The 24,960-nt window shown below is 49.0% G+C and overlaps 3 protein-coding genes across 20 annotated transcripts in view; 1 reads left to right on the top strand and 2 right to left on the bottom strand.

The window, feature by feature from the left end:
• Positions 1-1,433, bottom strand: part of Nfya (nuclear transcription factor Y subunit alpha) — a 23,561-nt gene extending 22,128 nt beyond the window's left edge. For 6 of the 7 annotated variants that reach the window (XM_041655943.1, XM_041655942.1, XM_041655940.1 and 3 more), the window contains exon 1: positions 1,301-1,433. The gene's annotated coding sequence lies outside the window, so the exon portion shown is untranslated. The remainder of the gene's footprint in view (positions 1-1,300) is intronic. The other variant, XM_041655939.1, reaches the window with a different exon arrangement.
• Positions 477-8,358, top strand: Oard1 (O-acyl-ADP-ribose deacylase 1). Of its 12 annotated transcripts, none has more exons than XM_041655950.1 (6): positions 1,793-1,926; positions 2,510-2,589; positions 2,945-3,089; positions 5,342-5,400; positions 6,345-6,457; positions 7,777-8,358. In XM_041655950.1, the coding sequence occupies exons 2-6, from the start codon at positions 2,551-2,553 to the stop codon at positions 7,877-7,879; spliced, it is 459 nt and encodes a 152-aa protein (XP_041511884.1). In that variant the 5' UTR covers positions 1,793-1,926; positions 2,510-2,550; the 3' UTR covers positions 7,880-8,358. The 12 variants fall into 12 exon arrangements, with proteins under 12 accessions (XP_041511890.1, XP_041511884.1, XP_041511886.1 ...); XM_041655952.1 differs by having other exon boundaries at positions 1,818-2,094; XM_041655948.1 differs by having other exon boundaries at positions 1,818-2,055.
• Positions 8,359-10,304: 1,946 nt separating this feature from the next.
• Positions 10,305-23,363, bottom strand: Apobec2 (apolipoprotein B mRNA editing enzyme catalytic subunit 2). Its single transcript, XM_041656097.1, has 3 exons — positions 23,109-23,363; positions 13,975-14,538; positions 10,305-10,666 (listed from the first exon to the last, which is right to left on the bottom strand). The coding sequence occupies exons 1-2, from the start codon at positions 23,237-23,239 to the stop codon at positions 13,995-13,997; spliced, it is 675 nt and encodes a 224-aa protein (XP_041512031.1). The 5' UTR covers positions 23,240-23,363; the 3' UTR covers positions 10,305-10,666; positions 13,975-13,994.
• Positions 23,364-24,960: the final 1,597 nt, after the last annotated feature.

Raw genomic sequence — 24,960 nt, forward strand, 5'->3', positions numbered from 1 at the left:
TAAGCTCCAGTCAGAAGTGTTTCCAAAGGCTCCTTTGTGATATCTGCAAGAGCTTTACAATCTGGACTTTCCCGCCTAAATTCTCAGTGCTACTGGCCCTTTCTTCACCCAACAGCACTATCTGCTGCCTACATACGCTCTCCTCGCGGAGGACAACCCTCCACCGCCCAAACAACGCGTGCGGATGAAAACTGGCTGGCTTCTTCGTGCAAACAGCATTTCCCGGTATTGCACTAGACCCCAACAGAACACTAACCCCTAAGTATTGATTTTCACCAGCCAATCTCCACCGAGCAGGCGTGCTTCCTACCTCTCCCCCTCTCCCTTACAGTACTTGGGTGATGCCCGCCAGAGACTACAGGCTGGCAGCACACCGAAGACTGCTGCCCGATGGAAAAATAATTGGCATGGAAGTTTTTAAACATCTGTTGAGAAAACGTTCACATGGGATTCGAAAGTGTGGTAGAAAAAACAGACACAAATGGGCTGAGCTGAGTGGACCCTCACACGAACTGCTACAAAAGGCTAAAGAAAATCGGAACCAGAGAGCATCAAAGGGAGAGAGCTCACAGGACACACGGAGGTGGGTCCCGTCATTAAGAATGCATGAGGTTGTCAGTCTCGCAAGAGCGAGGTTCCAAACACTAAGGCGCCAAGCGAAAAGAGGAAGAGCGCTTGGTCAGGCTCCAGCACGGAGGTGTGCCGGCACGGGCGGCCGAGCGGGGCGGGAGGAGAGGAAATGACGAGCAGAAAGGGGTGGAAACGGCGGCGGGCCGGAGTCCCGGGGTGGCGGGTCGGGAGAAGGGGCGCGGCGGGCGCGCTAACGGCCCCGGGGTGGGTCTGGGAGGCCGCGCTGCGCGTCCCCGACTGGCCGCGCTTCAGACCTGCCGTCCCGACCGCCTCGAGGCTCAGGGGACGCGGGCCTCACCGGGACCCGGAACGTGGGGACACAAGGACGGGTCGTAGGATAAGGCTGGAACGACCCGGGGAAACTGCCACGGCCCGTGGCGGGTCGGACGGGCACCTGCCCTCCCAGGACCCGAGGATCGGGAAGCAGCGGTGCATCCGCCACCAGCACCCGGAGAGGGGCCTGGCTCCAAGGTGCCATCCCCACGCCGGGCCGCCCCTGCGGGCCTCCACCGGCTCCGAGCCGGGGCTGCCGGCTGCCCAGCTCCGGCAGCCTCGGCTCGACTCCCGGGCTCGGCGGACGCATGGGCCTCTCCTGAGTGGTCAGCGAGACCCGCCAATCGGGGCGCTGGGGCCGGCTCTGGGCCGCTGGATATTGGCTCCTCATGCTCACCGTGCCTCGCTCCCCCGGTTCGCTGCCCGCGCTGATTGGCTCCAGTACCGGACCCCGAAACCCAATCAGAGGCTCCAGCCGCCGCCGCCGCCGCCACTGCCGCTGCCTCGCAAAATGGCGAATCTGAACAAAGGGGAATCGGGCCTCCCTCCAACCGCCTTCGCGCAAGCGCCTTCGAAACCACGCCCCATAACCCCGGCCAGCCTGGCCCCGCCCCCTAGAGGGAGCACTGCGCAGGCGTCCCAGGGACCACCCTGACTTCCTAGCTCGGACTCCGCCTTCCGCTGGAGGACTACGCAAGCGCGTTCTAGAGGCGCCATACTCGTTTCTCCAACACTGCCCTGAGTGGTGTACCACGCAGGCGCTAATACGCCCCCCCCTGTTTTTCCCCCAACTGCAAACCCACTTCTAAGCGGCCACCGGGACACACCCCCTGAGGCCAAATGCGCAAGCGCTCCTCTTCTCGAGGCGGGGTCGGCTTCTTGGTACGCACGCCTGAGCGGCGGCGGGAGACTACGGAGTTTACCGCCGGAAATTCTGAAACCTTTACCATCGAGAGCGGGCTCGACTAGCTAGCTAGAGAGGCTCACTTCCTCCCCGTTAAAGGGTGGGGGCCGCCATCTTGGGTGCGTGAAAAGTCCTTGGCGGGATTGGTTCCGCGTGGGGGCTCTTCTGTAACTCCCCACCCACCAGGGTTTCATCTCAGACACTTCCCTGCGTGCAGGAGGGCCTGCTGACGGCCGATTCCTTTGTAGGTGAAGGATGGCCCCCGCCCTCTCTTACGGGATCCCAGGGTAGGAGGAGAGGATGGGTAGCTCGTTGCAGACTTCCTGCACCTCTAGGAGAGGTGATCTTTCACTGAGCGGCTGTCCTCTCTGCCTGCGCTCAGCACATCTCAGTTGGGTTCACTCTGATTGCAGCTCAGTGGAACTGTGGCAAAGTCCCTCCTATCTTATTCTAAGCCATATCCCCTGGGAAAATACCAGACTCTGCTAGACCTATCGTGATAGGAGAGGGTTTGGAGTAAAGGAGGTGTGTCTTGGGATCTCCCTCCTGGAAAGCGGTTTCTGTGTTGCCTCTCAAAGGCTGAGTGAACTCACATTCAGAGGTACAAGTAGAGGAAGTGGGGGAAACTAAGTGGGTTGGCAGGGTGATCTGAATGTGCTGTGCTCAGGCTGCGTGAGCGTTTTTACTTGCTTTCCCTTTTAGCAGAAGAAACTCTTAAATTCTGGAAATAGCGACCCAGTAGCATGGCCGGCCGCCTTAATGAAGATCCAGAAGGAAGTCGAGTGCGTGACTGCTATTAAATTTATCGGTGAAGTGAAATTCAGAATAATTGAGGTCAAAAGCATAAACACTTTCTAATTAAACCAATAATTGGATTGTCGCACCCCCTCCCCCCGCTTGTTTATTTCTAGCCGATTTACTTAGGAACGGCTAATACAATCTTAGCAGAGAACATCCGTCGCTTTCCCTTTACAGATATATATATATATGCTAATTCTGTGAGGTAGGAAGGTTTGGATTTAATTCCGAGTGGTGGAGAAGCAAGGAAGAGGCGGGGTAGGGGTTCTATTGAAGATCTGAAAGGCGTACTCTTTTTCTGTTTTTAACAAGCGGGTTCTTTCCCTTTGAACGTTTTAGATCACTTATGTGAAAGGAGATCTTTTCGAATGTTCCAGAACCGACTCTCTAGCCCACTGTATCAGTGAAGACTGTCGGATGGGTGCTGGAATAGCTGTTCTCTTCAAGAAGAAATTTGGAGGGGTGCAGGAACTGTTAAACCAACGTGAGTTCTGAGTTTCTATCGCAGCCTAGTTCGTCCTGGTGGAGCACAATTTGTTCTTCATTGTACCCTGTTTACTTGTGCATTCAAAGAGATTTCTCACTGAGTACTTTTAACTTTTTCTCACAAGAATGGCCTCTTTGGTGTGGATCTTTACCACACCAAATCAGAGTTCCTGTAAAAGTTTCCAGTCTCTCTGTCTAGTGTGTGTGTGTGTGTGTGTGTGTGTGTGAGAGAGAGAGAGAGAGAGAGAGAGTTCATAGTGTGCAGATACATGTGTGGAGGCCAGAGATATGTCTTTAAGCATAGAGCTTGCCCATTTAGCTCCATTAGCTGATCATCTGGTCCCTGGCACCCTCCTATCTCTATTTTTCCAGTTTGGGGTATACAATGTGTACCCTGACACCCAGGTTTTATGTGGGTACTAGGGACCAAACTCAGATCCCCATGTTTGTGCAGTAAACACTTTACAGATTAATTCGTCTCCCAAACACTCAAAAATTTCCTTCCTAATTTTTCACTTCTCTCAAAGCTTAGCTGAAGGGCTTTTCAGGTTCTTTATGTATTGCTCGGAAGTCAAGATCTGAAGCGTGATAAACAAAAACAGAAACTGGGGGTTCAACTTGAAGGTCAGAAAAGCAAAACAGCCAGCCACTGGCTCTTACCTCTACCTCAGTTCAAAATAGTGATCCTGCCTCCAGGGATCTCAGAATGAGACTGAGAGCTGTCTCCTCCGCTTTTATAATCCTCTAGTTCTGGGATTAAAGGCATGTATCATTACCGCCTGGTTTCTTTGACAAACTGGTGTGGCTACTGGGATTAAAGGTGTGTGTCATTGCTGCCTGGTCTGTAAGGCTGGCCAGTGTGGCTGTTTTACTTTTCTGTTCCTCAAGCAAACTTTATTTATTAAATACAGTGAAATGCCACTGCAAAGATCCTTTACTAAATATTCTTCTATTTGTTCCTTCTTTGAAGCAGAGGCTCACTGTGTAGCCTGGCACCTGCTGAATAACCTAAGCTGGTCTTGAATTCCAAGCAGTCCTGGCTCAGTCCTCCTAAATACTGCTAATGTTACAGGCATGAACCACTACACCAGGCTTTCTCAGCTTATTCTTCAAAGAGTAGTTTGTACTGGAAGTGGTATCAGACAACTTTAACCCAGTTTAACATAGGGAGTTGCAGGCCAGCCAATGGAGAGTAGTTTGGAAACGGCTTCTTCCACTCCACCTCCACCATTTCCACCTCCACCACTCGACCAGTGGCTTTGAATCAGAACAGCTTTACAGTACACATTTTAGGCCCATCCCTTTTCTGAACAGCTATCTTTTCAGACTTGTAAGATAATAACCAAGGACCTTAAGAAATGTTTCTTATAGCTGGGCAGGCAGCTCTCTGTGAGTTCAAGGCCAGCCTGGTCTACAAAGCAAGTTCCAGAACAGCCAAGGTTACACAGAGAAGCCCAGGAGTTGGGGAGGATAAAGCCCAGGAGGTGGGGGGATGTTCCTCATAATGTTCAATACAGCACTGTGAAAGGTCTCTGTTGGGAAGGGGGACAGGATGCCGTCTTGTAAAGAACTTGCTGTACAAGCCTGAGGGAGTCAGCTCCATCCCTGGAACCCATGTGTTTTATTTTGTTTTGTTTTATCTTTTTAAAGTTAAGTACAGACATATCAGACATGTTTTCTCCTTCCTGGAGAGGTGGAGGTAAGTGAGTCTCTGAGGCTCACTGGCCAGTCAGTTAGCTGATCCAGGGAGCTCCAGTTTCAGTGAGAGACCCTGTTTCAGAGAGAGAGAGAGAGAGAGAGAGAGAGAGAAATTATTACAATATAAAATGGTATAAGTTGGGGGTAGGGGGTTCTGGAGAGATGGCTCAGTGATTCAATGTATATAATACTTTTGAATAAGACCTGAATTGGATTCTTAACCTCCACATTTAATATCTCATAATTGCCTATAACTCTGGTTCCAGGGAATCTGATGTCTCTGGCCTCCACAGGCACCTGTACTTACACACACACACACACACACACACACACACACAAAGATCTTGTTGAATAAACATGTTTGACCGATTTTGAATGGTGGCACGTTCTAAGACACTTTCAAGACAGTTAGCATTAGCGTTTTTCAATGGACAGGTGACAGTGCATTTGGAATTTGGATAGTTATACTCAGGTCTATGGGAATTTTTTTAGTGTAAGTGTGGAGATGGATGTTTTGGTTTTCTTTTTTACTATTAAATAACTTTTTCTTAGAAAAGAAGTCTGGAGAAGTGGCTGTTCTGAAGAGAGATGGACGATATATATATTACTTGGTAAGATGGGGCCAAATCTTGACCTTGTATAGATGGGCAAATAGACTTCCCTGCATTGATCACGATGCTCCATCCGAGACAGTAAAGGATGCCATACAGCTTCCACTTTGACACCAGCTCAGCTCCAGAGGAGCTGGCTGCTTGGAGCACTGAGTTAGGTATATCAGGTTATGCTGCAGCTCCGGCGTGAGGCTCCTGTGCCGTCTACCATAGGCCTGTGGTCTAAGAGTGGCAGAAATAGGGAGACCCACTGCCCTTTCTCAGACACCTTGTCTCGAGAGAGTTCCCTGAGGAACTCATCTTCCCTGCCCACTGCAGAACCACAGAATATCCTGCCCTCTCCTACCGGCTGTGGGGATATGGGATTTTTACCTTCCACACCATCTTTGGCCCCAGAAGAGGTGTGGCTTCCTTACAGCCTGTGGGGGCGATTTAGAGACAACCCACTTCAAACCTTTTCTGGTTAGCATGCAGAGTCGGGAGACACACTGACCCGAGAGTGCTGTCCTGAAAGCCAAGAATGATTTTCTGTTGGAAGAACTACCTCTCGCTGCTGCTTTTGTAGAGAAACAAAAAGCAGGGAGTGTGATTGCGTAATGAACGGACTTGGAGGGGCGCTACCCGGCAGTATGGGTACCTTGGCACAAGTGTGTCGCTTATCTGGCACAGATTCCAGTGCCTCGCATAAGCATGGCAACAGGCACAGCTTTCCTGTGTCGTGGTTTTCCTTGTCACACAGCAGAGTGTTTCTCAGCCATTGGTGGGCTCTCCTGTGGCTGCAGGACACTGTCATCCCTGCTCTGGACGAATCCAGGGATTAATCTGTTTTTAAAAAGCGCTTATTCTTTCAGGTTGAGGATGTAGAGGAATCTGGTGGCTTCCTCATTGACACTTTTTTGGGGGGTGGAGCTAATGAGAGTTTGAATCCTTCCTTTTGTGTCCAGATTACAAAGAAACGGGCCTCACACAAGCCAACTTACGAGAACCTGCAGAAGAGTTTAGAGGCTATGAAGTCCCATTGCCTGAAGAATGGAGTCACTGACCTCTCCATGCCCAGGCAAGGAAATGGAAGACTGAATTGGTTGGTGAGGTTTGGTCTCAGAACTCCCTTCCTATTGGCTGTGAGGCTGTAGCACAGCTGTTTTCTAGCTGGAGTTGAACGATTCAGAGTGAGTAATGAGAGGCATTCACCTGCCTCAGCTCCTCTGTGGGGAGCGTCCTTGGCGTTCAGACACAGCTGTTGAATTCCTGAGTTGTGTTAAAGCGGTGTCCTCTCCTCTTGAGGCCCTGGAATCCCAGAACGGAGACTGAGCCATCACACCTCCCCCCAGTTGACTTTGTGCCCGGAGCTTGCGTGCCTGCTTGTTGTTCAGTGGGTGACAGGCAGGACCTGTCCCTGCTGTCCTTTGGAGGACTCAAATGACACTGGATGTCCAGTGGCCCTTTGCTTCCTCAGGAACTGGTCCGTACCCTTCTCTCTATTACCCTAGTGGTTTTCAGTCAGTGCTGACCAAGCTCAAGCGACTTTGGGTGTGACTACAATATCAATTCTTTATTTCTTTTTTAAATGTGCGTTAGTGTTTTACCTACATATATGTCTGTGTGAGGATGTCAGATCACCTGGAACTGTAGTTACAGTTGTAAGCTGCCATGTGGGTGCTGGGAATTGAAGCTGGGTCCTTTGGAAGAGCAGTCAGTGCTCTTAACCACCTAGCCATCTCTCCAGCCCATCATCCCTTCTTTAGTATACTCAAGGCTTTTGTATCAGAAACTTTTTTTTTTTAAATCACTATTCTTGCAGAAGTTGAGTGTCTTACTATTGTATGAAATTGGCAGTTTTGAGCTTCCCTTTGTCCCTAGGGCAGGTGAGGATCAGTACAGTGTCACAGACTTCACTTGGGCCACAGCCAGCATTCTGGGCATCGGTTGTTTCCTTCTGCAAAGGTCCTCCTCTCCCTCGCAGCCTCCTTAACATTCCACTGGTGTGAGTGTGTTTTAAATGTACGTACATTTTCCATCCACTGAAGTTAGTCTTCATCAGCAGTGGGTAACTGAGCTAGTGACCTTGTGCCAAAGAATGAAATAATTGGGAAGTAATAAGAAATAATTGGAAAGCAAAGAGACATGACGGCTGCCTCAGAACTGGTGAGTGGCTTCACAATAGGAACTGACTATAGATTCTTCACTGTGGCGGCCTGTACATCTGAGCCCAGAGAACTGTGCTTTGGATAGAGCCCAATGAAAGAGGGAAGGAGGGGCAGTCTCCTAAATATGACTACGCAACCAGTGGAGGGGTTTGTTTGTTTGGTTGATTTTCAGACTTGATCTTAAACAAAAGACCAGGAAAAGATAAGATCTTTTTTGTTTTGTTTTCAGGATTGGATGTGGTTTGGATCGTCTGCAGTGGGAAAATGTATCTGCTATAATCGAAGAGGTGTTTGAGGCTACAGACATCAAAATTACTGTGTATACACTCTGAGCAGATGGAGATTTGGGATGAGCTCATGGTCTTTGTGTCACATCTACTTGGCTGTAGGACCTCAAAATGGGCAGAGGACAGTGTGTAAGGGAATCTGTGTTACAGGCCAGATGTGGGATTCTGTATTCTAAGAAGACTGGAGGGCATTATGCCCAAACAGTGTGGAGGAGGCTGAGGCCTGTCAGCAGGCCAGGAACCAGCTAAGCCCACCTGACCTGTTTGCTTGTCCACGACTGGATTTGTTTGGCTGGCCACTAGGTGGCAGCATTGATTCTAACTCTCTTGTTTTTAAGGAGAAATTGTGGGAGACTTGGTAAACTGTTGAGATTCTTTGGTGTCTTGTGTTTGTGCACTTGATGCTAGTCTGATCATCCTAGGGAAGGATTGTGCTTGTTTTGTAGTTACTCATGTAGTTCTCCACAGTCACAAGGAGCTTATTGGGACAGGAGTGGAACAATAAACCTTTCTGTTGGAGTCACTGAAGTTTTTGCGCATGCACATCTATTTTCTGGGTTTGGGGGGCAGGCTGAACCTCTGACTTAATTTTGAAGAGCCGAGTTCACTGGGGAGAGCAACAAGGTCAGAGGTAAGTGTGACCAGGATTGTGTCCCCCTGGGTAGGAGGCAGGGCTGGAGTGTTTGTGGGGACCATTGGCTGTTTACTGCATGGTTGACATGATCGGCCATGTCTGAATTTAGTCAGGAGGCCGGTTAAATTACTCTAAAGACTCAGTGGCAAGTGGGGTTCTAGGTTCGTGTTTCTACCCGAAGACAGTAATGTGCAACTCACTGGATCTCGGGAGCACTGCGGTAATTATTGGGCCCGCTTCTGAAACTAAGGCCAAATGGCATGTCTGCGGAGGGAGAGGAAAGCCAGTGTTCTGTTATTAGAACTATTGGGGGGCTAGGACCCTCCTGCCCCGCTGTGGTCATTCTGAGAGACCGCACAGCCAGGCATATGCAGATTTTACTCTAGCGTGAATGCTGGTTGCTCAGGAATGGGTCGTTTTTCCCAGTGTAAAAAAAACAACTAAGTTTTACAAAAGCCTTCTGGAAGTACCAGGGAAGCGCTGGTGACGCACTCTTGGTACTTTAGACATGTGTTTTTATCACACTGCAGCCTGATAGGAGGCAGCTGTTCAGAAAGTGTTTCACTTTAATATCTGGAGATGGTTTCTGCATGTTGCTGTGGGGGGCGTTCATTACAAACAGAGACCAAAGCTTTTATTGGGACCTTGTTGAGTCTGTACACCTGTAGGGAGAAAAGTCTTGAGAGCAGGGTGCTGGGCAGGTTATCTTGTCTCACTCTGTGGCAAATCTTTACTCTCTTTCCCTCCAGTGGGTTCAGCCTGCAGACTTTCATGTTAGATTGTTCCCCACCACCTCCAGCCCCCGCAGAAACCTCTTAATGCTCAGTCAGATTGCTAGCCCTAGCTTCCCTTGCTTTAGGGGGATTATAGCTTATTTTTGCAGGGCTCTTGATTGACTATTGGTCACATCCTGGGCCTTAGTAGGGGTGTGATCTAGTGCCTTGGGTCAAATTCCAGGGATTGATCACACGTGAAGCCTGAGGAGAGGAGACACAGCCTGACAATAGATGAGCACAACCTTCTTGGAAAGCCAGGTGGAGTGTGGCTGGCACCCAGGCATGAACCTTTTGGGAAATGACACTTGGTACCTATCCTATCGTGGTTTCCAGTGCTGCCCTTTGGAATCTCACAGTGTCTGAACATTAACCTGGTACTTTGGACCCTCTCTAGTGAGGAGGAAGTTTTTATTGCTTGGCCATCGAGGTGTGGAGATCTCAAAATTCCAAGCCTTGTGACCCCCACCATATTATCTTCAAAGAAGCTACCATTTAGAAATAATTCCAGGGAAAAGTGTTTTCTTGATTTTATAGTAGTGCTGGGGATGGAGTGAGGGCCTTGTAGATGCTAGGCAAGTACTCTACTGGTGAACTAGATCTCCTTCCGGAAGAAATGCACATGGGGTGAGAGGACCCCATCGTGGCTGTCTTCACCCTCCACCTTGTGTGAATCAGTCTCCTGGTGCCATTGGGTGTGCCAGGCTGGCTAGCACATCTGCAGGGATCTCGTTCATTTTTTATTACGTGCTAAGCTTAAGGACTCATGCTACTGCATTCTTTGCATGGGTTCTGGGGATTTGAACCCTGGTTCTCACGCCTACAGCAAGAGCTTTTATCCAGTGAGCCATTGCCATTTCCCAGTCCTCAGAAAAAAATGGAAGGTCAGGACCATAGTGAGAAGTGAGTCTTAGAGAGTTAGATCCTCATTGCCAAGACCTGACTTTCCCTTCCTAAGTCGCGGCTTGGTTCTTTGCATACAATGTCCCTGTGCCCCGTCTCCACTCACTGTCCATGGGAACTTTCCATTGCCCAACTTTCTTTAAAAAAAACAGGCCAGAAAAAACACACTATTTCCTTTATTAATGATACTAATTTGCCTTTTAAAAAACCAACAACAACCCAGCCCAAATCAGAACACTTCTCGAAGTCTTGCAAAGGTCTGTCCTATAACCTGAGGATCTTTGTCTCAGAAAACACCCCTGGGGAGGCAGTGAGACCCTCCACTCCAGGTGCCTGGTGCCACTTTACAAAAGGCACAGCTGAGTGAATGACAGCCTGAGGTGTGCTTCCAGTTCACGGAGGGAGGGCCTTCTCCAGCACAACTGCTTGGTGTCAAATGTCCAGCTCCAAGTATAATTGGGAAGACAGGCATGTCCTGGATGCCGTCCATGTCACTGCTTCTCTGGGTGGCAGCGGACAGACCTTCACGGAAAACAGAGCGTGTTACTGACAGCCTGGCTGACCCCCAACAGCCTACCCTCTGAGATAACTAAGGTGTCTTTGTACCTTCCCTAAACAGACCCTGAATGCTTCCTCCAGGGCCTCCTGTGGCTCCTGGCTGAGCTTGCTGGGATTGTTTCCTTTGCTGCTTTGGTGTGGAGATCTGCCTGGATTCTGTACTCTAGTTAAATACAGGGTACAAAGATTCTGCCTTGCTTTGCTTTTCTTGACACAGGGTTCCGCTGAGTAGCTGTGGCCTAGAACTTACTCCACAGACCAGACTTGTCTCAATCAGAAAGCTGTTTACCTCCGCCTCCCTGTGCTGGTCCAGCATTTCTTAAAGCAGAAAATGAAATAAGAGATAGACATTTCTTTAGTGAATGCTTTTTAGTGGACTTTAAGAAGGGCTCTTCTTCACGGTCATTTAGGCTCAGCCACAGCTTTTTTGTTACATTTGATCTTCCCCTCAGGAACCTGGAAGACTCGGATATGCACAGCGAAGTGCTAATGCATTCAAGAATACTGTTTGAATTTGTATACACAAGGAAGGGTAATGTTCTTTTTAAAAATAAAAATTTATGTGTATGGAGGGGTGTATGCATGTTTAGAGGTTGAAGAATACTTTTTGGGAGTCAATTCTCTCCACAATGTGGGTCCCATGGATCAAACTCAGGACTTCAGGATTGGTGGCAAGCACCTTTACTCAGTAAGCCATAGAGCAAGCCCAGAGTATTTTAAAACAAGATGATTTAGACAGTACTTACCACTCATACTGAATTGTTTACTGAGTATCAGTTAAAATGCTCAGCGTGATCCCAGATTAAAACTTTTTAATCAGCTGTGAAATTCATAATTTTAATGAAAACTAAAATCCCTAAAGACTTGATAGTTCGGTAGCTGGCAGAAGTGGCCTGTAAAAGTCTTCAGAGGGACTGGCAAGACAATTCAGGTTAGGCTCCTGCTGCCAATACCCACCCCCAGAACCCACATGGTGAAAACAGAAGACATCTTTGGCAAGTTGTCCTTTGACCTACACGTGTTTGTTATGAGATGTGCCCCTCCCACACACAAATAAGTAAAAATTAAACTTTATAAAAAGTGTGATATTTTGTGGGAGTTACTGCTGCTGTTTTGGGGATAAAGTAGCATTCTCTTCAGTCTACCTATTGGTTCTGGGAACACAGGCATATAATAACAATACTTAGTTTTTATTATTGTTACTGTCGGTGGCATTGGGGTTGAATCCAGTAGGTATGCTTGGATTTCACAACCAAGCATACCCCAGCACAAATTTTTGGGCTTTGTAAGCATTCTACCACTGAACTACAGTCCCACTCCAAATTCTTGGGGTTTTTTATTGTTTGTTTTTGACTTGTTTTGAGACAAGTTCTCCTTAGTTACCTTAGGTTAGTCTGAGAATTGGTATAACCCAAGATAGCCTCTAACTCATGATCCTCCTGCCTCTGCCTCTGGAGTGCTGAGGATTATCGGCACACACCACCATATCCCTCTCTCCCATGGAGACCGCAATAAAGTTGAGCTGGTGGTCACCATTCTGGTAAGTCTTATGCTGGCTGTACAGTTACAATAGTTGGGCCTACACTAACAAAGATCTTTGGGGGATTGTTAGAGTAAGTTCTGTATTTTCAGGGGTTACTTTATAGCGTGAACCTACTTCATGACTTCCCACTGTCCTTTTGCTAAAAAGGACAGACTGAAAATGTGTCGGCTGGTCAGGAAGATGCTCAGCCTGGGGATGTCTGTGCACCCTGCCTGCATGCCTGATAACTAACACCTGCCTACCCGTGGCTCCGGAACATTGGGATTCCAGAGTGTGGCTGTGAAGCAGCATCTTCGAGAAACATCAAACATAAATTGAATGATCTTCATGGACACGTGCTGCGTCCATGTTTTATGAATATAGAAGTCATTCCCGACTTAAAGTCGGGTAGGAGTGCAGTGAAGAGCCTTCACCATTACTAGATTTTGATCAGCAACTCTGGCCGTGGAAAGGGGCTCAGTCACAGCGGTTCCATAGAGGCAAACTAGATCAGACCAAATTCAAAAGATAGTGAAGGACCTTTTACCCTCTTTCCTGAGGATAATTGGCCTGTTTCTGTGAGAGTCTAATTTACCCTCAGCAAGAGGCCAAATTGGCCTTAATTGTGTCCTAATTATTTGCCTAAACAGCTCGTCTTTATTTCCTGTTCTATCACCTCTTGACATCTGTAGGAGGCTACTTCTGAGCTGCTGTTTCAGCTACAGACATCTCTTAACCCTTTAGACGGTCCGGCATAAACTAGCTCACTACTCTTACCCGATCACATTTGACACTTCAGGAGTTCCCTGGACTGTTCTCAAGAAGAAGAAAGCCCTGGCCTTATGCATCCACTCAGTAACCACTGAGCAACTCAAAGAACAGCCCTCTGAAAGCAGGATAGCTTATCTGGCTAAAATCAAAAGATGGAGAGATGGTTCAAACTTAGGAGCTCTCGGTGCTCTTCCAGAGGACTTGGGTTTGATTCCCAGCACCACGTGGTGCTTCACAACTGCATGAAACTCCAGTTCCAGGGGATCCCATGCCCTCTTCTGCTCTCTATGGGGACCAAACATGCACACGGTACACAAACGTACATACAAACAAAGCATCCACACCCATAAACTTTTTTAAAAGAAACAATAAAATGTCAAAAAAAAAAAAGGATGACAAAAGAAAAAAAGCAACAAACTTCCCAAGAATGAGAACTCTGCATTACAGAACAGAGGTTGTGAACTTGGAAACAGGACCTAGAAAGGCCACAGTAAGGGTCTTGGAGTCCCAGGAACTGGAGCTAGGGGTGGTTGGAAGCCACCACGTGGACGCTAAGAGTCAAACCTGGGACCTCTGCAAGAATGACAGTGCTCATAACCACTAACACCATCCCTCCAGCCCTAATGTTTATGTACATTTGTGTACTTCTCTGTGAGTATGAGCAAGTGCATCCAGTGTCCAGAGTCCAGAATGTGGTAGGTCCCCTGGGGGGAGTTACAGGCAGTTGTGAGCCACCCAGTATGGGTGCTGGAACCGCATAAGAGCACCAGTGCTCTTAGTGATGGAGCCCTACCTCCAACCCCACGATGTGGGTGTAGGTAGAGGGATTCAGAGGACAGAAAACAATGTTTGAGAATGTTTCTACAATCCATTAATACAGAGGAGTGCACTCCCTTCAAATTATATTTCCTCCCACCTGACCTCAAGTCTTCTACCCAAGTAAATATAGAGTTGGCGCCAGGGCACCAGGAAAACTCACAGAGGGCTGAGCTTGGCTGCCTACTTCAGGATGTCTGCCAGCTTCTCCTCATAATATAGGAAGTTCTCCTGAATGTCCTCCCAGGGCTGAAAGGCCTTGGATTCACCCTCTTCCTGCTCCACAAAATTCTGCCAGACGTACTCGAAGTCCTGGGGCTTCATGATGCGCAGTTTGCAGCCTGCCTCCTTCAACTTTTTTAGAGCGGCCTGGACCTCTGGCTCCTCCCACATGAAGAGCCGGCCCACCAAGATGAGCAGGCGCAGGTTCTTGGCCTTGCTGAGTGTTTTGAGAATTCGGTCAGCACAGGCTGCACAGGGGCTGGAGGACACATACCAGGTGACATTGTACTTCAGGGCCGGGTCGAAGGCTGGTAGGATGGTGTTAAAGAAAGCCTCCTCGGCATGGGCACCTGCATGTTCATCCTCCAGGTAGCCCCGAGAGGCCTGCACTTGGCCTCCCTTGTTCTGGGCTTCAACCACATAGCAGAGGAAGGTCTTGTTCCGACCGGAACTGTATTCCACGTTCCGGAACTGAAATTTAAAGTAGTTGACAGGCAGTCGCTCCCTGTGGGTCAAGGAGACAAGGCAGGGAAGAAGGGAATGATGAGTCCTTGTTTCTAGGGCCTAGGTCGAGCAGCTCTCCTTGCTTATGCTGATGCCATGTGGGGGGGAGCACAGTTAGGACAGCGTGCTGCTCTTCTAGGGGACGTGAGTTTGGTTCCCAGTATCCATGTTCAGGGGCTCACAACTACCTGGAACTCCTGGAACTCTAGTTCCAAGAACTCTGACACCCTCTTTCTGGCTTCCAAAGCCACCTGCACACTATTCAGTGACTTATACACATCTATATAAAAATACCCAGCCCTTAAACAAAGGTCTTTTTATGTCGCCCTGGCTGTCCTGGAACTATATAACAGAGACCCTCCTGCCTTTGCCTCCTGAGTGCTGGGATTAAAGGTGTGGACCACCATGCTTGGCTCAAAAGTTTACTGGGGGCGAGGAACACAGAAATAATCTGGATTTGAGTGTGTTTCCTGCCAGGAAGTATCCCCAGTATTTTCACTGTTGACCCAGCTTCCCTCTCTCTTTCCTCTCATTTCTTTCTCTAATGAGGTCTAGTTAGCCCAGCTGCCCCAAAACTCCAGATTATCTTGCCTCAGCCTGCCTGCCAAGTTCTGGGTGGCAGGTGTGTGCTGCCCCCACTCCATCATGGTGAGTTTTCAAGTCACACAGAGAATAGCAATTTTGTTTTTGTTTTGGGACAGGGTTTCACTGTGTAGTCTTGGCTGTCCTGGAACTTGCTCTCAAACTGAATAGAAAGGGAAAGAGAAAGTGAGCAGGCCAGCATTCAGTGCTTCCAGCTCCCCATGGGATGCCTTGTGACCAGTTCCTCACTCATACCCCCCCCCCCCCCCCCGCTTGGAAGGGTATCTCCTCAGACTGGGAACCCAAAAACTCCTCTTTAGTTGCATCTTGCCAGGCATTTGGTTACAGCAATAAGGACAGGCTTTGGAATAAATGGGGATCCTGAAAGTTAAACCTTGATTCCAGAGGCAGTACAAAATGTTTTTTGTTCTCGAAGAAAAGCGTGACATCCAGGGCGGACCACAGTGGCGACACCGGGCTGATGCAGCACAGCCTGAGAGGAAAAGAGCCCACTGGATGTCTTCCACCGAGGACTTGGTGTGTCCAAGATTTAAATGGAGAGTTATATCAGGTAGTAAATGGAACAGGTGTAGCTGGGCATTTTAAAGAACAGCATGGCGTTAATAAAAAGAGAAAGGGTCAGAGCTGACGTGGTATTCTCTTAAAATTACATACATACCTTCTTTTGTATTTGTTTGTTTCTGTATGTGGAGGAAGCACATGCGCTCCATTGTGTGTGGAGGTCAGAGGACAATTTGTGAGGGAAGTTTCTCTCCTTCCACCCCATGGGTCAGAGGATTGGGCTCAGGTCATCAGGACTGACAGTAAGCACCTTTACCTGCTGAGCCATAATTTTTGTGGGTCTCAAAGATTGCTTTTAGTTTTCTTATTTGAGAGTGTTTTTCTAAAATGTAGGCCCATATAGGTTTGGAGGCCAAAGAAAATGGGAGTTTTCAAAGTCAGGAGTGGGAAGAAGTGCCAGCCGGAGGGGCTACTCTCCTTGTACCTGTCACTGGGGCTGCGGTGTGGCTCTGTGAGAGGCTTGCCCAGCGTGCGAGACCCCAGCACCACAGGATAAATGTGTACTCTGTGCACCTGCTGCAGGATGCGCCCCTGCACCACTGATTCACTAGCTGCCTCCTCTCCCCTTTCCGCAGAAAGGTTATCAGACTCCAGACCGCAGGGGAATCCCTCATGTCCGGCCGGGAACAAGGCTGTGTGAGGAATTGCCGAGAAAGCCTGAGCGACTGACCTCCTTGCCTCGTCACAGAATGTCTCCACCCATGTTCCCACGTCTCTTGCTGTCAAGTTTCCAACATGGAGATGGATCTGTCTGAGGACCCAACCCCGGGATTCCTTCAGGGCTATATTCAGCTCTCTAAGTGTCTCTATCCCTGGCTGGAAGTATTTACTATTTACCTAATATTTCAGCAGGAGCAACACACCTGCTGTTTTACCTTTCCTCTTTCGAACCCAGATGGAATATTCCTGATTGCATAGTTTCCCTCTCCCACAAACCACCCTCCAGCTCTACCTCTTCCTCGGGGGTCTCCTCATTTCCTGAGAATCCTGTTTCTGAGAACACAGAGCTGATGCTTTGGTACTGGGACTTTTGTTAGACTCCTTTTCTCCCTAACCGGAGTCGCCCTCTATGATGGATCCTGGGAGGTGGGGTTTGGAAGTATTTATGACTACTTGGTAAGCTTTTAGCAGTAGCTGCCCCATGTGGTCCTTCAGTTTGTTTGTTTGTTTGTTTCTTGAGCCCCTCTTCCACACATACACCCTATGCCCAAAGCGTTTTTTCCAGCTTTGACCAATGTAGCCTCACTAAAAGCAAGAATTTGGCTCAGCCAACAGTAGAAAGCTGACTGAATGGATGAGAACTGATTTCTTCTTGAGGCCCCTCCCTCATAAACTCTGACATTTGTCCCCTCTCCCCCTCCCCCCAGCATGAAGAGAGGACCTAGAAACCCTAAACCCATGGGAGTGGAAGAAAGGTCACCTCACTATAAATACCCTTTCTAGTCCAGTCCTGCCAGCAGTCCCGGAGCCCACCCCGCCCCTCTCCCTCGAAGTCCGGTAGCCCACCCGGCCCCTCTCCCTCGCAGTCCCAGAGTCCACCCGCCCCTCTCCCTCGCAGTCTCAGAGTCCACCCACCCCTCTCCCTCACAGTCCCGGAGCCCACCCTGCCCTCTCCCTTTCAGTCCCGGAGCCCACCCGCCCCTCTCCCTCTCAGTCCCAGAGCCCACCCCGCCCCTCCCCCTCTCAATCCCAGAGCCCATCCCGTCCTTCTGGTCTAGCTGCTTAAGGAAGACCCGCTGCCTGTGCTTTTCTTTGGCTTGCCTAGAGCCTGGGCTTGCTTGGCTCCTCTGGCACCTCCGTGGGCTTCTTGGTCAGAAGGAGCACAAAGGTCAAAATGAGGGAGTTTTTGCTTGTTTGTTTGTTTGTTTTTGGTATCCTATGGACTGCCTCAACCAGGAAAGAGCTGATGAAGCCTGAAATTACTGTAGAGGTCTGGATGACACGACTCAGGCAACTGTGGAAAGGCAGGACAAGCCAACACTGTTTAGCCCCAGAGGGGAAGGAAGGAAGCAGGGACATCTAATTTCTCAGTTGTAAGCCTTTTCCCTATTAACACAATATGGCTAAATATTACTCTCAACCTCAGGAGATTTCACTCTTAAAGAAGGAGTGAACACTGTCTCTCTGTGTGCATTTGTGCATATGTGCGCATGTGTGAATGTGTGTTGGAGGGCAGGCTAGAGAGCCACCATGGTGGGAGGGCTTGTTTCTCTACATTTAGTCACTCATTCAGTGACCCAGGAGTGATTCCGGGTCCCTTTAAAAGGCACCACTCACACTGGGTATTGCACGGAGCCAATAGAGAAGACACTGAATCCCTATATATATTGAATGAAGGAGAACAAATGTGAGCATATGTAGTGTGTACTTTTTTTCTAAGGTGTATGCTTTAAACATCTGTTTTTCCTAAGTACAAATATACAACTAAAGGGGGCAGCATTGGAGTCCCTAGAAGCTGGTCAGAGAAGAAATATTTGCTACAAAGTAATCCATGGACTTCCACTAAAACAAAATATTTGCTACAAAGTAACCCATGGACTTCCACTCTGGATGGAATGCTGACTTGTTTCGGTTTCCCCTGCGCAGACTGCCTGTCTGTAACTCCGATGAGCCATAGAGTTGCTGCTTTCAATAGCACCTTTCTCAGACTGCTTTCAATGTTGGTGCCAAGAGTGAGCGCTAGAAATCAGGAGCTCCCCCAGCTTGCCTTAAGCACCTCCAGCAGCTACATCATCATTATCACAGATCACCCTCTTGTTCTGTCCCTCTTGCGCTCTCTCTCTCTCTCTCTCTCTCTCTCTCTCTGTGTCTCTGTCTCTCATATACCCACCCTGAGACAGCCTTTTGCTCCTCCCACCCCCAATAAATCTCTTGCATAAGATCTGTTGTGTGATCTTTGTGGCACACCTTGGCCTGGAGATCCACCAAGATAGCCTGCCTCATAAATCCTAATAGTGAGCCTAGTCCTAGTCAGGAGGAAGAGTGTAGAGCAAAACAGATTTACAGGACTAAGTTCTGCCTAAGGCAAACAGGAAGCCAGTGCTTTCTCCACAGGACACCCTCTTTCCATACAGCTTTGACCTTCCTGAAGACCAGGGTGGTGGCTGGTGGGCCATTTTCTGTTTTTAACAGTCCACTCCCCAGTGTGTTCCAGAGACCAGTGACGTTATGAACAGTGTTGAGGGGGCTGATTATGGTGACACATGCCTTTAACCCGAGCACTCGGAGACAGAGATGGGCAGAGCTCTGTGGATTTGAAACCAGCCTGGTCCACATACTTGGTTTCAGGATAGCCAGAGCTGAATAGTGAGACCCTGCTTCCAAAAACCTAACGCTCAGTGGCGAAAGTGCTTGTTGTGCATGAGTCAGGACCGGACTTTGAATCCAAACCTAAGTGAAGAGCCAGATGTGGTCGTACCTTGTCTGTACGACCTGGCATTCCTGTGCTAACGAGGAAGGCAGGGACAAAAGACTCCCTGGCAGCCATGGGCCAGCTAGCTGGACAGACACAGTGCAAAACATGAGACCCTACCTCAAACAAGGTGAAGGTGGGGATCGACCCTCAAGGGAGTTCTCCTATGGCTGCCACATATACACCACGATATGCATGCTCCCAAACTCCCACAAATGTGTACACACAAATGTACTTGCATACATATACACACAATGGTGTTACACACACACACACACACACACACACACACGGTGTTGAAGGTTCACTTTACAGACATACAGGTAAGTAAAATATTCATGCATACACATACAGTAAAAAAGTAATCTAGAAGAATGAGGAAGACATGGTTAAGAGAAACTCATTCTGCCATTTGTCTTCAGTCCACCATAACCCCTACAGAAACATACATGATGCCACACTCAGAAGGGTGGTGTTAGGTAGGGCCAGGACCACTCCCGGCAGAGATGGAAAGATGGGTGTCATGTTGCCCTAGAGCACCCCAGTGCTCGCTGCAAGGGTAAGCCTGGAAAATTCTATCCATGGTAAGAATGGCAAGGCTCTTTATAGTCTGATCTTCTCTGCATTAGAAACTTTCCCTCCAGCTCGCTTCCTGTTACAGTGGCTGGCAGAAAGCCTAACACGAGGAAGTGCTCGCTCATTAGTCTATTCATTTAGCCTACAAATATTTATTGAGTACCAATTGAGAGCTAAGATAAAGCCGTGAAAGAGAGGCCTTCCTTCTCTCATACAGGGGAGCTGTTCCTATGGAAGCCAGCAGAAAGTGCACAGTTCACAGGTGGCAAACACCGGGAACATAAAAGTCTTCTTTGTCACTTGCTTTGGGTAGTGCTATGCTTTAAGGTCATGAGGTTCGTGCCCTGTGATTCAGACCATGCTTGAGCAAAGTTCCCATCCCTCTGACGTTTATTTTCTGTATGCAAATAATGGAGAGATCCAACCTCTCGGATTTTGAGCAGTAGTAGACACTTAATAATTTACAGCTGATATTGACGGATAGTGCCTTCTCTAAGCCTCAAGTTATACCTTTCAAAGAGTAATCCTTAGCTTAGCCAAACCACAGAAAGAGAAACTTCTGGAACTGAGACAAATAGGCCCAGCTCTCTGAGAGAAAGAGATTAAAAAATGCCCAAGTTGTAATATGTGCTGGTTTTTTCTTTTTACATAATAATCATCTTTGTATATATGTATGTATGTATGTATGTATGTATGTGTATATGTATGTGGGGGGTGTTGCACATGATGTGTGGTGTGGACACTAGTCTGTGCATGTCATGCCGCCTGTTTGGAGTCTAGAGACAATTTTGTGGCATCAGTTCTCTCCCTCCACCTTTACGTGGGTTCTGGGAATGAGCTCAGGTTGCCAGGCTTGCATGTGAAGCTCCTTCACCTGCTGAGCATTTCGCAAGCCCAACATTTGTTGATTTCTCTCATGTAGCCCCGCACTATGGAGATCCCAAAGTCTATGTGGAGATCACTGGATACAGGACAGGGAAGAGATGGGCCGAATCTACTCCCCAGAAGGGAGGGTCTGGCTTCGGCACCCACTGTGGTTTTAGACCCTTTTCCAGAATCTTTTACCATCTTTCTTTGTTCTTCTGCTCAGGTCTGCTTTCTGTCTGTCTATCTGAAGCACCCCATGTAAACAGAACCACCACAAATCACTCTCCTCACTTCTCTGCAAACCCTCTTTGTTTCAGATTGTGCTTCCTAGAACATCCCCTGCTCTTCTGCTAGCTTCAGTCCAAATCTAAGGAACATTCTAGACCCATTCCCCATGGAGTCTAGACTAGGGAAAGAGCGGCTTCATGGACCTTCGAACAGGGAAGGAAAGGCCAGCCATATTTCCTGACCCTGTGAAGGCAAGGCCACACCCCTGGGCTATTTTATGTATCTGTTTATCTAGAGAGGCCTAGGCAACAGATCAGCGCAGCTGTTGCCTGTGTCCAGGGAACACTCAGAGCTCCACCTCCATCCAGAAGTCATCACAGGGGCCCCAGAACCGAGTCCCTCTGTGGCCCTTTCTCCAAGCCTTGAGTCATGGAAAGCCTGTAACTCATTGCCATGGAGACTTGTGGACAAGATACTTGGCTAAGAGTCCAGAGGCTGGATACTTCCTGGTTCTTTGATCTTAGATGTATTGTTCAGTCTCCCTGAGTCTCCGTTCTCTCTCTCTCTCTCTCTCTCTCTCTCTCTCTCTCTCTCTCTCTCTCTCTGTGTGTGTGTGTGTGTGTGTGTCTGCCTGTCTGTCTCTGTCTGTCTGTCTGTCTCTGCATTATACTGAGAGTGAATAAACACATTCTCTTGACTGTGTGTTGTGAAGCCTTAGAAAAATGTCATTTACTTCAGAGACCCTTCAGGCTCCACTGCCCTGGGACCCAGTGCATGTTCAAGTCAGCAATCTAATTTTGATGTTGACTCACCTCTCCCCGGTACCTGGGAGATCAAAAGCTGCATAGAGGGGAAAGTATGTGTGTAACCCAGGCCAACGTGGCCCAGCATGCTCAGGTGTCAGTAAAAGGACCCTTGGCCATAGGCAAGCCCCTGGAATTGAGGACCCTGCTGCCCTAGGCTTTCCCTGTGTCTATATTAGTCTGTGCCCAGCTGTTCCCTTAATCCTGGGATGAGAGCAGGATTATCTGGGTGAGCAAGAGTGAATGGAAGCTCAGTGGCTCCTCACGTCTCAGGAACCCAGCTCCACTTCCCCCTGGGCTCTCTCAGAAGGCAGAATATATCTGAGCAGGAAGGCACATTAAGAATCAAGTCGAGTAAGCTTCCTCATGTTAGAAATAGTCAAGCGGAGGCCAGGCCTAGGGCATTTCTTTTTACATAATTACTCATCAAGCATAAAGCAGCAAGTTTCAACTGTACCTGGGACAGCTTCTCCCCATGAGAATATCCTTGCCTTTCCCCCTGAGACTCAGCGTGCCTCCAGCCAGCCTTTTCACGTTGCTGGAGACTGCCGTGACAAGAACCACGGCCGGCCCAGGGAGGAAGCCTGCCACCAGTCCCTTCTCTCTCTGACTTGAGTTTAGCAGCGTCTTCCCTTCTCGGAATAGAGAGGGATGGGGAAGGCTACTATTGTTTATTTCTGGTGATGGTACAATCTGGACAAGAGGGGACTTGAACATGACTCTCTCCCTCAGGCACCTGTGGACTGTTTCATCTGGGCACAGTTGCCCCAGGCTGTACTGCACTTGTGGGAAGCTTCCTCTGTGAATAAGCTCGTAATATCTGCAGTCTGAGAGGTGACTGGTTCCTCTATGGATAAGGTCTTAATGTCTGCAGTCTGAGAGGTGACTGTCTTGCTGGGACCATCTTTGATGTACCATTCTCAACAAGCTCCTTGGGAGTGGGCTAGATGCACAGGGCAGGCGATGCCCGATACCTGCAGGCAAGCCCAGAGGCCCCGGGGCTCTGCCTCCCTCTCCACAGCACCCACACCACCACCATTCCTCTTGAAGTCTCTCAAGAAGGCACCATTCTTTGTTTGTACACATCAGAAACTGCCATGAAGAAACCGCATAGACTTTCGCTCTGTGGGTCCCTTCCTCGGGGGCACTCCCCTCCCACCTCCTACTGATTACAGAGTTCAGAGTGTCACCTCATGAAGTCAAGGGTTCCTGGACCTGGTGGTGTGCGCCTTTAATCCCAACACCAAAGAGGAAGGGGCAAGAGTAGCTCTGTGAGTTCAAGGCCAGCCTGGTCTATGTAGTAAGATTCAGGTCAGTCAGAGTTAGGTGGTGAAACCCTGTCCCCCACCCCCCAAAAGTAGGAAAGGTCCGGAGGCATTTGCTGCCCTGAAGACCCCTGCTAGGCTGCTGTGCAGCTGGTGTCTGACCTTGGCCCTGCTAATCTTGCCCTAAGCTTCCATAGCCTGCACAGACTCCATGCTCTCCCAGGCAGCAGACCTCAGCCCCCCGCACAAGGCTCACCCTGTGACGATCTCGAAGGGTGGCAGGTCAATGAGCTCCTTCAGCTTCTCAGGGTCTTCTAGGTTCTCCAAATGGTCTCCATTCTGGGAGGCGGGCGCTGCGGCCTCAGCGGCCTCTTCTTTCTGAGCCATGGGGGAAGTGTGGCTGAGAAGTAGAAGGGTTGCAAAGCCAACTGGGGCCTGGCGGCAGAGTCCCAAGCAGCTGTCAGCAGCTAAACCTGGCGGAGGATGACAGCAAGAGGACCGGCCTGGTGCTCTGGCCCTCAGCGGCAGGCTTTATAACCAGGGCCCCCACCCCTCCTCTGGAGCTGACTCCCTCATCTTTTTTTTTTTTAACGGAATGACTGGCGGGTGACAGGGGTGGGGGAATGGAAAGTCTGGCCCTGTTTCTTCCCCTATTTATCAGTAGGCAGACAGGAAACTGGCAGGTGGGGAGGGCTGGGCCAACTCTTCCCCACCTCTCTCCTCTCATCCTGTGTTCTCAAGTGGCTCCTACCCAGACTCAGCTGAGCATTTGAGGAGAAGCCCTCACAGTGTCTTAAACAGCATGAAGCCTGTGATGGTGGAGGGAATTGTAGCGACCCCAGGCATTCCTGTTCGGGACCAGCGTCAGGACAGGAGGGTCTTGGAGGGCACGAGATAGAAAGCAATGGTTTGAAATGAGAATGTTTGTTGCTGCTTCATTCTGCATGTGTTTGTTGTGAGTTCAGGTTGTGGTAGCAACTGACTTTTAAAGGTGTGTGTGTGTGTGTGTGCGTGTGTGTGTGTGTGTGTGGTCTGTGGAAGCATATGCTCACCTATGTGTATGATGACCAGAAGAGGAAACCAGCAGGAATCTTCCTTTATTGCTCTTTCTTTGAGGCGGGATACTTCCCTAAACCCGTGCCTCACGTTGTCTGACTTGTACTAGAAGCCAGTAAGCCCCAGCCATCCTCAGATCTCTGTCCTAATCCAAGCTGGTTGACAGGTGTCTCAAGACCACCCAGCTTTTTCTGCAGATGCTGGGATCCAAACTCTGTTTTGCGCGATTGAGGATCAAATTCAACCACTGCTCCAGCTGCCGAGGACCACTAATCCTATAGCCGTAGGAGTGCTCAGTTTACTGAGATCCAAAGTTTCTAAATGGGCCTGGTAGTGAGTTGAGCCGTTTACCTGTAAAGGTGTATTTAAGGTTCTTCATAGCTCCGGCAGGCAACATGTGCTCTTGCCGCACTAAACGCGGGGACACTGAGACTCACAAAAGAGTTAGGGTACTTGCTTGAGGTCAAGTGGAGTTGCTAGGATTAAAACCCCATTTGGTCCAAAGGGCAAATGCTCAGCCTTCCTCCCCTTCATCAACCCTGTGCTCATCTGACGAATGTGAGAGTTCTCTGCCAGGAACTGTGCTAGGCACGGAGGTGCAGAACAGCCCAAAGAACGGAGCAAAGCAGAGCCCTGCTCTCTTGATGCTCACAGCGGCCAGCTGCCAAATGAGCTAAGTAAAATAGGTGATATATTTTTGGTAAGTGCTAGGGGAAAAAATGACAAAGGGTGAGATTAAATTTTTAAAAGGTGTTTACTTTCTTTTAATTATTTGTTTGCTTATTTTTATAGACAGAACCTCCTATGTAGCCATGGCTATCCTAGAACTCTCTCTGTAGACCAGGCTGGCCTCAAATTCACAGAGATCCACATGGCTCTGCCTTATAAGTGCTTGGATTAAAGGCATGCACTACTATGCCTGGCCTTTATTATTATTTATTTATTTGATTTTTTTTTAAGACAAGGTTTCTCTGTGTAACCACTCTCGCTGTCCTGGAACTTGCTCTGTAGACCAGGCTGGCCTCAAACTCACAGAGATCCTCCTGCCTCTG

The sequence above is a fragment of the Microtus oregoni genome, unplaced genomic scaffold, assembly GCF_018167655.1.
Source record: "Microtus oregoni isolate MIOR12 unplaced genomic scaffold, Mior012 000007F_ref0000211, whole genome shotgun sequence".
Classification (NCBI taxonomy): Eukaryota; Metazoa; Chordata; class Mammalia; order Rodentia; family Cricetidae; genus Microtus; species Microtus oregoni.